Here is a 13,439-nt window from a genome sequence, read left to right as displayed (position 1 = left end):
ATATTACATAGATATTTTTTATGTTTTTTAGAAAGAGGATCATGCTACATGCTCTTTTGTGTCTTATTTATTGTATTTACTACATAATGGACATTGTATCATATGAATTAATATAATTCTACACCATCCTGTCACAGTTGACCTAAACGAATCCTTTAGCCTGAAAAATTTTGCTTTATTGTTTGTTTGCATATTTTTTGATTATTAGTGATAGACCGATGTCTTTATTTTGTGAATTGCCAGTTCATATCTATTTTTCCCCTCTGGGGTGTTCAGCTTTTTAATATTTATTTGTAAGAGCTCTTTGTGTATTTACTCTGGGTCTTTCACATACAGTGAAAATGTTTTATAATTTTAAAAAAAAAAAGATTTTATTGGGGAAGGGGAACAGGACTTTATTGGGGAACAGCGTGTACTTCCAGGACTTTTTTTTCCAAGTCAAGTTGCTGTCCTTTCAATCTTAGTTGTGGAGGGTGCCGTTCAGCCTCAAGTTGTTGTCCTTTCAGTCTTAGTTGTGGAGGGCGCAGCTCAGCTCCAGGTCCAGTGGCCGTTGCTAGTTGCAGGGGGCGCAGCCCACCATCCTTTGCAGGAGTCGAACCGGCAACCTTGTGGTTGAGAGGACGAGCTCCAACCAACTGAACCATCCAGGAGCTCAGCCGCAGCTCAGCTCAAGGTGCTGTGTTCAATCTTAGTTGCAGGGGGCACAGCCCACCATCCCTTGCGGGATTCGGGATTCGAGGAATCGAACTAGCAACCTTGTGGTTGAGAACCCGCGGTCCAACCAGCTGATCCATCTGGGAGGCAGCTCAGCTCAAGGTGCCAGTGTTCAATCTTAGTTGCAGGGCCAGCCCACCATCCCTTGAGGGATTCGGAGGAGTTGAACCGGCAACCTTGTGGTTGAGAGCCCACTGGCCCATGTGGGAATCGAACTGGCAGCCTTCGGAGTTAGGAGCATGGAGCTCCAACTGCCTGAGCCACCTGGCCGGCCCTGTTTTATAATTTTTAAACTTTGTTCATAGTGGGTTTTTTTCATTTACAAATTTAAAATTTTTATATAGTTATATTTTCCCCTTTTTTCCTTTATAATTTCTGCTTTTGGTGGTCAACATGTGTTTTGACAATATATTTATAATTTAAAAACAAAATTTTCCTTTGCTTTTTCACTGATTTTCTGGTTCTAGATGATCAGGCCACTCAGCAAAGCACTCTATATATTGGTTACTTCAGTGTCCCTCTGTATTCCTTTTAATTTTGTAGTGAAATAGTATCTGTCAACAATTTATAAATTTTGTTTTGAGGTATTTTTTTTCTTCAACGTGAATTATAAAATCTAAAATGTATTTAACTGGAAAATAATATAGCTGTTAATGGAAATGCTAACTTTATGAGGAAACAAAACTGTTAACAAAAATATTAAAATGTGATATTCTCAGTATTATGATATATTGCAATTAAAATGTAAAGTATTAGAAACTATAGCATTATTAGTACATGCCTCAGCTGTTATACCTACTTATGAGCAATAATTATCAAAATGATTTTTTTGGTCATCCCCTCCATGTTTTCTTTCCCAAGATGTATCCAGTTTTAATAGTATAATGTGCCTTTCTGGGTATTTTCTATGCTTACACAGCATTTACATGTACAGAATTAATAAGTTACATAAATTATTGTTTAGCAAGTAGTTTTTATGGTTGGCAAATAAACTGATACTTTGAGATTAGAAAACCCTGTGCTGCTGAACTTGTGTACCAAAAAAAAATCTGTGAAAGAAAATATCTGAAGAAATGAATTATAAAGGCAAAAGTACTCAACCAAATAGATACTCTTATTAAAGAATACAAATAACTGTCATGTTGTAGCTGTCATGTCTGAGCTTCTGTTTATTGTTTGTCATTCAAGGGTACAACTGGAAACTGATTTGAAGATTGAGAAGGAATGGAGGCAGACGTTGCAGGAAGATCTTCAAAAGGAGAAAGATTCCTTATCTCATCTTAGAAATGAGACCCAACAGATCATTAGTCTTAAAAAAGTAAATGGTGGTAAAACTTTTAAAATTACATTTTGATGAAAGTTCTGTAAAAAGGAAAATCACAATTTACATTTATACCAAGGAAATAAAATATACTGGTCATCTTTAAAAATACCAGTAAGGAGATTAAATGAATGAAAAATAGTTGATAGAGCAGCTATGAAAGAGCTTTGGACAGTTCTGTTTTTTATAAAATGCTGAAGGATTTCTATTCCTACTTAATGGTACGTATACAATGTGAAGTTTCTTGTCTCTGTTAAATTGCATTTTCTTTTTTCTATGTTTTGAAGGAGTTCCTTAACCTCCAGGATGAAAATCAGCAGTTGAAAAAAATATATCATGAACAGGAGCAAGCTCTTCAAGAACTTGGCAACAAACTTAGCGAGTAATTTCTCTTTTTTCTTTCAACTAAGCAGTCATTGACTTTTATAAAGGAACGAGGGTGCCAAACCAAATAGGCAGAAAAGTTTACATACAGAAAAGAAAGATATGAACTATTAAAAACAAAACAAAAACTTTAAAGATTAACAAGTAAGACTGTAGATTTGAGATTTTGTTAAAAGTTACGTTATTTTATTGGATCTTAGCTCTAAACTTTTTCTGGAGATGAAAGCTAAGACTTGTTTAATTTTTTCAAATCAAAGAATCCTGAATTTCATTTAATATATTTTTCTCAGAACAACAGAAGCCAATTTTCACAATATCTGCAGATAGCTTTGTCAGAGTGTTTTGAGAAAGAGCCAACATTATGAGATGAGAAAGGTGTTTTATCTCATCATAAGCAGGGTATTAACTTCACACAGTGTGGTTAGTTCTATTGCAATGAAGAGTTACTGGGTTCCTATAGAGACAACAAGAAATGGTGTTCTTTCTCACATTTCCCTCCTGTTTCATGCAGTCTATTTTGCTAAAGATGAGATTCCATTAAGAAATCTTGAGTCCAATTTCCAAGGGCAGAGGAAAGAGTAGTTCTCTAAAACCACAAAAGGAAACATCTGTATTTATTTGTGTTCTGTTTGTATTTGCAGTTTGTTTCCTATTATACTGCTTGTTCATATCCTTTGCACATTTTTTGGTTGGATTGCTCATTCTTTTCTTATGGGATCTTTATAAATTAATTGTTGTACACAGTTTATATCTTTTTTCCACCATTTTGTCATTTGTCATTTTACTTCATTTATGATACTCTGTGTTTTTTTCTTGCTAATGTTTGAATTTTATGGTGCAGTTTTATTATTGTTTTTCTTTACTGCTTCTGAGACCCATATTCTCTAAGACATGAGTAGGGCTAATTGTGAGTCAAAACATATTTTATTCTTTCTCAACTCTAGTTCTCTTCTGCAGTGACAAGAATTTAATCAGGGCTTAAGAAGGGACCAATGGGCCTGTAAGTTTTCCCTGACTGTACCAGTGTATCTGCTGAAACACTTTTCTTCTTCTTCGTCCTCCTACTCCTATGATTGTATGTTATAAGATTGAACCTAAGTAAAAACAAATTGCTTCCTAATACACAGGATAATGAATATATCTTTAAAAATTTTTGACGATGAGGGCCTGAAGTTGGGTCAATACTTTTTTTGGGGGGAAAAAAATTTGGAGGCGGGTTGATACTTTTTAACCTTTGCTCCTATTTACCATTATTGGCTTCAGGCTTTATATAGACCATTTGGGTATTGTTTCAAGTGGGGAGTGAGAAGGGGAAGGTCATACAGAATAATACAAAATGTTTAATTTTGTAAAAAAGGGAAAAATCAATATTTCCGAAAGAATAGTTTTTAAACTTACCATTTAAGATCTGCATTTTCAAGATATGACTAAATTTAAAAATTAGTATTCATTAAGGTCACTCACAATATCCCTCTACTGTTTACCAGCTGTGTGACTTTGGGTCATTTATGTAACCTCTTTAAGCCCGTTGCTCTATTTGTAGATTGGAGAATTATAAAATCCCCAGAATTCTTTTTCTAATTAACAGAGGAGAACTGTGTGTGAAAGCACTTAGCACAGTACCTTTCCTCAAAGCAACTGAAATATCAGTTTTCTTGTCTGTAAAATGAGCAGATTGGATCTGAAAATTACTCTCTGAAAAATACTTCTAATAATGAAATATTTAGTCTTGGTTTCTTATTGAAGGATTCTTATAAAGAATTTTTCATAGATTTTGAATATCTTTAACTGTTATTCTAAATAAATTATGGTTGAGGTAGACTAATTTAGGATTAAAAAATGAAAATAACCTATATTTGAAGAAAACATGGAAGATATGAAATATTAATATTCAAGGAAGAGAATCTAAAGTAATATAACTATGTCATGACTGACAGTCTAAAATACACAAAGGATGATAACCAGTTCTTCCCATGTTCTCATCTTCAACAAGAAGAATTTTTAGTTCAGAAATATTAACCAGGACTCTTCCAAATGTAGTATTTTGTAAATGCTATTCTTTCCATATAAAGAAACTTTTATAGTTTTTTTTTCCCCCTCAAAAGCAAGGGTTTTAGGATTATCAGAGGCTTGTTATATTTTATGGATGTTTTCCTAAAGGGCCATAATTGGTTGTATCACATTTATATTCTCACATTTTATTTTGACCCTACTCTACGTTGATTTCATGTCTTGGTCAAATATTTTCACACACTTAAACACATGTTCCTAAATAAAAGCTAATTAAAAGGAGTGATGTGGACATGTGTTTCCTCCCTGTCTAGGACAAGGAGAAGGTGCTCTTGTACATTGTGTTTGTTGGAACTATAACTGCTAACCCTTTTTTTAAAAAAAAAATATTTTATTGGGGAAGGGGAACAGGACTTTATTGGGGAACTGTGTACTTCCAGGCCTTTTTTCCAAGTCAAGTTGCTGTCCTTTCCATCTTAGTTGTGGAGGGCGCAGCACAGCAGGTCCAGTTGCCGTTTTCTGGGTGCAGGGGGCACAGTCCACCATCCCTTGTGGGACTTGAGGAGTTGAACTGGCAACCTTGTGGTTGAGAGCCCACTGGCCCATGTGGGAATCGAACCGGCAGCCTTCAGAGTTAGGAGCATAGAGCTCTAACCGCCTGAGCCACCGGGTCGGCCCCCCCTTTCTTTAGGATACTTTACCAATTCGTATTAGAGGGGGCAAGTGTTTTAGAGTCCATATTTGTGAATAAAGATATTTTAACCAGAAATATATTAACACCAGTAAATTTTCGTAGAGTATTTCAGTAGTGAATGCTATTAAACTACTTTCATTCCATATTCTGTTTTTATATATAGCACTGTTATTGTTTTGGCCATTATTCCCATCAGCATCAATTTTCCTTTGGCACATTTTGTACACGTGAATTCAGCCAAGAAAATTTGACTATTCTATGTAATTTTACGTTGATTGTTCTCAATATAAGAGTCAGTATGAGCCAGATAAAAGACTAACACTTTCGTTTTATATCTTGGAACAAAGAGCATTTGTAGGGTGAAGCAAGTTCCTAATGTTCCGCTTCATTAGCAGAGACTTTAGTGTTTCATGGATCTTTTGATCAGTACTTGCATTTCTAAATTGGTGCTCTAAGAAAAATAATACAAATGTTTTGGTCATTCCAATTTTAATGAATAATTTTTGTGGCAAGTAATTTGACAGCAGTTGAAAGTTCAACAGTAGATAATTATATAAACCATTTTATATTCTTTTTCATGGTATACTTGTAACAATTTAATATAATTGGCAGATAGTAAGAAGCTCAGCCTTTTCAGGATATATTGTTAAGTATAAAGAACTGTTTATGGAAAACTGTCAATGATTCCATTTAAAATACACACTCATTGACGTAGCGATTATCATCTCTGGGTAGTGGGATCACAGGTAAATAATGCTATTTATAATCTGTATGTTCATTAATATGTATTTTTAAAAGTGTAAAAGTATTAGTTATAGTTTCCTGAATTTTTCACTTTGCATCTCCTAGACAAATAGTGTACATAATGGTTAGTATGTAGGCTTTGGGGCCACACAGACCAGGGCTTGAATCCTGGCTTCCCCAGTTACACCTCTGTGACCTGTTACAAGTGATTATACCTCATCAGGCCTCACTTTCTTTGTCTTTGAGATAGGTTTTTTTTGAAGATTAAATGAGATTATGCATGCAAAAATCATAGCATAATTTCTGGCAGATCATAAGCCAACAATAAATGGTAACTATTATTAATATTGTCATAACCACATGAAAATGCTAATATTCTTTTCTTAAAAATGCAATTTTTTTATTTAAAAATTACATTTTTTGTTTTCATTTAGAAAATATAGGACAATATAAAATATAATCCCACTAGCCAAAGATTATTAGAATCATGTATATATACCGTTTTATATCCTGTGAAAAAGCAGTACCTTCATCATGAATGTTCTGTACCTTTCTACTACATGTTCTTTATTTAAATATGTGTACTGAAATTTGGATCTATTTGTAATTTTTTTAGATCAAAACTTAAAATAGAAGATATAAAAGAAGCCAACAAAGCATTGCAGGTGAGTAGAAAGTTTTCCTTAAGATAAAGTCTTCAATAGAAGGTAAAGCCCTGTATAAATCTAAGGTATTATTGAATCCCAGGATTTATAGAGGTAGAAACACTGAATGGGGGAGCCTCAGTGATGGGGATCCAGCTCTTTTCTGTACCTTTAAAATCACATTATTAATCTTCAAGTTGGAAATGACCTTGGAAATAATTTTGTGTACCTTCTACACAGTGTGTCATGATACAGTGTGATTGCCTTTGAATTTGAGAATCCTTGAGTTCCTATGCCAGTCTCTTACTTACTAATTTTGACCTTGGGCAAGTCACATATCCTCATAGAGTCTGTTTCCTCTTCTGAAATGAACTTATGATTTTGCAGAGTTGCTTTGAATATTGGGTAGGTTAATATATGTGAAAGTGGTTGGTACAGTATATGGTTCTGAATATGTCTGGATGCAAGAATCCCTTGTATGACATAGGCAAAAATACAGTCTCTGTGTACTTCAGTGACAGATGGCTTCCTCCTGCACAAGCTACTCTTTTTGTTTTTTATCAAAGTGTTGAATGAAAATTATAGTCTAATAGTGCTAGAAAGACTGAAATAATGGCACGTCTCTTGTTCTTCACCCCCTTATACCTTATCCACCCCAGTTCCTGCCTCCTCAAGGGAACTACTTTTAATTCTTTTAGTTGTTTCTTCAGGCGTTTATCCCTGTTTCTAAATGATATGTAGTATATACTCTTTGCTCTTAATTTATTTAAGACCAATCTATTTTAGACCCATCTGTTATTGCTTGGTTCATATGGTGGATGAAGAGTTTTACTGATTTTCACCCTGGTCTTCTCTTCCCTGTCCTCCCAGTATAATTAAGTACAAGTTTTTGTGGAATTCATTTACTGTATATTCTTCATTATGACTATTTCAATATTGTTCTTTGCTGGGCCAAGTAGTGTACTGTGATTATATTTTCTTTCTTGAACTACTTTTTATTTTCTCTGGAGTTAATTGCCCGCTTTTTGTGTTGTTTTTTTGTTATTTAGTTGTATTTGAACATCAGTGTTTTCTTATACCTCTATGAAATGTTTCTTGATAAAAGTTTTTGACATGGTAAAATGAATGAGGTAATTGGGTAATTCTTTCTTTGTTCCTTGGAATCCTTGGATTTCTGTTCTCCTTTACTCCTGTCTGGTCTGGTCACCCATCCTGACATTTCCCTTTGCTGGCCATTCTTTGAATTCCCTTTACCCTTCTCATATGTTAGAGCTCCTGTTACCTGAAGCCCTTCTTTCTTGGTTTACGCTCTTGTTTTAGTCAACTCATCCTTCCTGAAAAGTGGTTAAGATTTTAAGAATTTGCACATCTGCATATGCCTTTATTTTGCTCTCGATTTTAAGGAGACGAGTAGGGATGTTTGCTCCACTGTCATTAAACTCTGAAAATTTTTTTATTGTTAAATATATCATGTGCAAGCGAGACATACAGTAAAACTTAAAAATACATTCTGCTTTAGCTTATAATGAATAGAACATATGTGGTCCCTGAGTGCATTCTTCTCCAGATAGTAACAGTCCTCTATTTTTTTTAATATAGTTTTGTCATTCATGTCTGCCTTTAATAAAATATTATCTAATTTCCACATTTTCACATGTATGAAAATAACATGTGACTTGCTTTTCTTTTTTGTCCTGGCTGTTGACCCGTAGTTGGGCCTGTGACAGCTGTTTACACATTCTGCATTTTACCTGGTTGCTTGTTCATCTTAAACTTCTGTCAGGCCCTTATTACCTGTAAAGTGGAAGTTAAATCTAAAGATTTAGGCAACCTTCAGGTGCAACCTTCTGTGGGGCTTTATTTCTACTACCGTATTTTTAATATTCAGCAAGTTCTTATTTGCTCAGTTTTACTTTTTAACATAGCAACCTGTTATTTTATCTGAGAATATATAGTATTCCTTTAAAGTTTTCTTTGGCTACTGTCATTCTATATTTCTCCTGAATTTCATTGTTTCTTTGGCTGAAGTACTTCATGCCCGTTATCATTCCTCAAATATTGGATAATCCACTTTCAATTAAAAAAACCCACAAATTTTGGAAACCCTTTGTGATGGTTGGGTGGATGGGGGTGGGCTGTTGTATATAGTCTGGTAGGCTTCAGCATAGAGAAATGTGTTAACTAGCAAACTGTTGGGTACCCTCTCTGGATGTTTCCAGCTATAGTTGTCTCTGGAGCAGTAGTTTCTCCAGAAAAGGATCCTCTACTGTCCTGTCTGGTGGGGTGTAACTCAGGTGGCTGACAAGGAATTGGGCAGAGAAGAAGAGCTATTTATAGAGCAATAGCTTGCAGTCCTGGCTTTGCGTGTACTCAGCTGCACTTCCTTGAGGAAGCAACTTCAGCTCTCTGGACCTTACTTTCTCATTCCACAAAATGAGAGCTGTAGGTATTGATCCCTGAGGTCCCTTCCAGCTGATACACTAGGCTCACCCCATAGTGTACAGCTTTCTCCTTGGGAGATGGGCAGGGTAAATTCAGTCAAATTAAAATAAGTCTGGGGCGGCCGCTTAACTCAGTTGGTTAGAGCGCAGCTGGTTAGAGCGCGGTGCTCTTAAGAAGGTTGCAGGTTCGATCCCCGCATGAGCCACTGTGAGCTGTGCTCTCCACAACTAGACTGAAGACAACTACTTGACTTGGACCTGATAGGTCCTGGAGTAAAACACTTAGATAAATAAAAGTTTAACAACAACAACAAAAGTCTGGAGGACCCAGCCCTAATATCAGAAGGGGTCACCTCTGAACCTAGTGGTTTGCTTGGAAATCTTCACATCAGGTCTCCATCCTTACAGGCAAAGCTGGGCAGGAAGCAAAGCTGCTTCCACTAGGTGGCTTTGGGACATTTGGCAAGTGCCTTTTCTTTTTATGGTGTTCATCAAGTTGGGTTGGATTATATTTTAAGGTCCCATATCTTGCTTTAAAAATAAAATTCCATGATTCAAGTTATCTTATTCTTTGCTGGTGTTTGATATATTTTTTTAAGCCTTCCCTTTTTATAAATAATACTGTGCTCTAAGGAGCCTTAGACTGCCTCATGAGCAGTAACCCAACACTGTTTGTTCTACTTCTGCTCTACAATAGGTGTTATTAAAACAAAAGTACCTGAAATTAATCTTGTGATTTTTGTCTGTAAATGCTTAAGTGTTTTTTCATCTTAAAAGTCAGAAGTCTTTTAAGAAAACTGAAGTTTGTTGGGAATGTATCTATGGGATTTTTTTTTTTTTTTTAATTTACAGTTTTAACCTTTTTTTTCTTTTTTAAAAAATTTTATTGGGGAAGGGGAACAGGACTTTATTGGGGAACAGTGTGTACTTCCAGGACTTTTTTCCAAGTCAAGTTGCTGTCCTTTCAATCTTAGTTGTCAAGGGTGCGGTTCAGCTTCAAGTTGTCCTGTCAGTCTTAGTTGTGGAGGGCGCAGCCCACCATCCCCTACAGGAGTTGAGAAGTCAAACTAGCAACCTTGTGGTTGAGAGCCCACTGGCCCATGTGGGAATTCAACTGGCAGCCTTCAGAGTTAGGAGCATGGAGCTCGAACCGCCTGAGCCACTGGACAGGCCCTCTATGGGATTTTTCGCTTGGAAATAATGGTCCCTGTGCCTCAGAGGTACCTTACAGATGGCACTTGTTCCACCTCCTGAGCTGGATGTTTATACTTGGTACTTACGAAGCAGCAGCAATGTGGCTTAGGCCAAACTGTTTTTAAAAGGAATGTGATGGGCTTAATCGTAAGTGCTGAAGGCTCTTCCTTCACTTGGGTCTTCATTACAAAACTGGCACCATATAATAGAGTTGCTTTCATAAGGAAAATGCTCTTTCCAGCCAAGATACTTGGTTGGTTAAGAATGTGTCAAGTTAACTCCCACCTGTTTAAGCTTACTTACGTTCATTTTTGTATTAGTTTATTGGATGACATTAGTCAAGTTACATAGATTTCAGCTGTACAATTCTGTAATACATCATCTGTATCTCACATTGTGTTCACCACCCAGTCAGTTCTTTCCATCATGATATATTTGACGTTCATTTTCTACTGAGCTATTAAACTTGTGAGTTACAGAACTTGAGGGAATAGCCATGTAAAATTGAATTTAAGGTGAAGTCTTACTTAAAATAATAACTCTAACATCTGATTTCCAAATTATCTTCAAATTTTAGGGAATTACTATATATGTAAGGTATATATAATGCCAAACTCAAATGCATTTCAGTGAATTTATCCTTAAACATTGTCAGACTAGGTAATCTTGAAGGTTCTTAAAGAAAATTCTCATCAGTAATAGATTATTTTTTAAAAACATTTTATCATGGAAATGTTCAACATACAATTGTAGAGAGAAAACAAACCATTACCCAGTTTCAATATTGATTAATATATGGCCATCTTGTTTTACTTATATTCAACCTGTATTTCTTCTCACCAATTATTTTGAAGCAAATTCCACACTTATTTAATCTACAACTCTTTCAGTATTTATCTTTCAAAGAAAAAAGACTCATTTTTGATTCTTCATTTATATGTATTCCTGTAAAATGTTCTTGGTTGAAAATGTTTTCACATGTAATTTTTAGTGTTAGCCATTTGAGCATTAATATCTACACTTTTCCTTCCTACTAGGGACTGGTTTGGCTGAAAGACAAAGAAGCAACACATTGTAAGCTTTGTGAAAAGGAATTCTCACTCTCTAAGAGAAAGGTAAGGGAAGTAGGAAATGAGTCCAAAAGTTTTAGTGCAAATATCGCTTCTAATTTTGTTCATAGTTTTTTCTCTGATTTTTCCAAACATAGCACCACTGTAGAAACTGTGGGGAAATTTTCTGTAATGCTTGCTCTGACAACGAACTGCCTTTGCCTTCTTCACCAAAGCCAGTACGGGTTTGTGATTCCTGTCACGCATTGCTGATTCAGAGATGCTCATCTAACTTGCCCTAAGACTCAAGAACTAAATCCTTACTGTATGCCAGTACCTATGTTGAATGTTATGTATGAACATGTACACAACATATTCAGACAGCCTTCTTAAGCAGCTTTCAGATAGTATTGGAAACAGTTTTACCTTCCACATATTAATGAGTTTAGGAGTTGTATAATTTGGTATTTCCTTTCCCATTGCTATTCAAAAAGAATTTAAGAGGGCATGCTTCAAAATAACTTTAGCCTAATTCCTAATTCACGTAATAATCATGTAACTCTTAATGACAACGCAAGGCCACATAGCATAGCTAACACACGTTTGCCTTATTTGGTAATGGCCTTCTTAAACAGGGCTTCAGATTTATGCTCCTGATCGTTGTGTTGGTATTTTGTGGTGCCTGTAATTTTCCTAATGCACTTTAAAGCTTAATGGTTCTCAGAGAAAGACTGAAATTATGTAGAACTTTTCAAACATTAACATTCCAATTCAAGATTTTCCATTAGCTTGGTAAGATTTCAAGCTATTTGCCATTTTTCTCCACCTTCCTTTGCCCATTTTGCATTAGAAAAAGCCAGTATTTTGTAAAATTTACTTTTGGTCTTCCTCCTCTCTAAAAATCAATGTATTTGCTGATACCTTTCATATACAGTGGATTAGAGGTATTATTTTGCCTCAACTTTTTCCTTAGTTTGAAAGGAAAAACCATCACCTTTTTACCTTAAGTTGCTACTTGCAGATCTTTCCAGCAACTTTTAAGCATTATATTATAGTGGTCTACTACTGCATATGAGTAAAAAAGTCAGCATATATTGAGCACCTCTAGGCCAGGGTCTTTAGAAGATATGGTCTCATCCCTGCAACGAAACATACTTGAACCATTTCAAGCATGATTCAGTAAACACTAATCCTCTTGTATTGCTTATAGCATACCAAGAATTTAATCTCTAAAGTTACCATTATGTAAGTATATATAATTAATCACTTGAACAGCATCACTACTTGAGACCCTAATTTTCCTTTTTTCTATTAGTTTGTAATTTCAGCCATGCACTTTAAGCCTGTGAATTTTTCAAAGAATGTCATATTAGGAATCTTACATTATTTGTAGGAACATTAGTGAGTTTAATAATTGCCATTTCTTTACCCCCAGGGTGTTACTTTATTCTGCAGTGAAGTACATACTTCCATTAAAGTTTAAAATTATTTAATTTTCTAAATTGCCAAAGTGTGAAACTAACATTTTACTTAAGACTTATTTTCTCCATAACTCAATTGGATGTCTTCAAAACAGATTTTTAGGTGGTCTTTCTTGAATGCCGGTAGAAATGTTATCAAGATATGAATTATATTCTTGAACTGTTTTGTATTGATGGAATGAATGGATTAACATTTTTATGACTGCTGAAAATGAGAATAAGCAAAAATGAAAAATTTCAAATACGAGGTCTTTTTTATGCTTAGAACAACTTTTAAAATGTCAATTTTGCTTAAATTCAAAGACTGACTTTTTTAAGTCCCCCTTTAAATTCTTTGCCATTCAAAACTCACATTATCACCACTGATTTGGACTTTTTGTAGGCAAGCTTTTATGACAGCAGTACAACTTGCTCCATTTAGTTTTGGCTTTTGAAAAAAACACGTATACTAATTTTGGATTTTGTTACCAAACCTTCAATTTGTATTTTGTGGTGGTGAACCTACACTTTTACTTTTCAAGTAAGATTTGCCCTCACAGATGTATTTATTTTATTAAACTTCACATACCATTCTCTCATTTAGTCAGTATTACCACATTAATGCTGTCATGGTGCCAAGGAATTGTGATTGTCATTCCACCCTGCAATGTTTTAAAATAAAATGTAAGTTTTATAAACCAAGTAAAAGATTTCAAAAATTAGCCTGCTTTAGAAGGGCAACTTTCATTTTTAACGCTTTAAGATTTTAATAGGGTACTCCTGA

The 13,439-nt window shown here is 35.0% G+C and overlaps 2 protein-coding genes across 4 annotated transcripts in view; both read left to right on the top strand.

Annotated features, from left to right (window-relative positions):
* Positions 1-13,369, top strand: part of RUFY2 (RUN and FYVE domain containing 2) — a 38,904-nt gene extending 25,535 nt beyond the window's left edge. For 2 of the 3 annotated variants that reach the window (XM_081074878.1, XM_081074877.1), the window contains exons 14-18: positions 1,903-2,032; positions 2,323-2,417; positions 6,484-6,532; positions 11,184-11,261; positions 11,354-13,369. In XM_081074878.1, coding sequence (XP_080931004.1) covers positions 1,903-2,032; positions 2,323-2,417; positions 6,484-6,532; positions 11,184-11,261; positions 11,354-11,497 — 496 coding nt within the window. In that variant the 3' untranslated portion in view covers positions 11,498-13,369. Of the gene's footprint in view, positions 1-1,902; positions 2,033-2,322; positions 2,418-6,483; positions 6,533-11,183 lie in introns of all 3 variants that reach the window. The other variant, XM_081074876.1, reaches the window with a different exon arrangement.
* PBLD (phenazine biosynthesis like protein domain containing) overlaps positions 11,187-13,439 on the top strand; it is a 43,564-nt gene continuing 41,311 nt past the window's right edge. Inside the window, exon 1 of the mRNA XM_081074892.1 lies at positions 11,187-11,261. The gene's annotated coding sequence lies outside the window, so the exon portion shown is untranslated. The remainder of the gene's footprint in view (positions 11,262-13,439) is intronic.

Source organism: Rhinolophus hipposideros (assembly GCF_964194185.1).
Source record: "Rhinolophus hipposideros genome assembly, chromosome: 15".
Taxonomy (NCBI): Eukaryota; Metazoa; Chordata; class Mammalia; order Chiroptera; family Rhinolophidae; genus Rhinolophus; species Rhinolophus hipposideros.
Note: the sequence above shows the minus strand (reverse complement) of the source record. Positions and strands in the feature narration are given on the sequence as shown.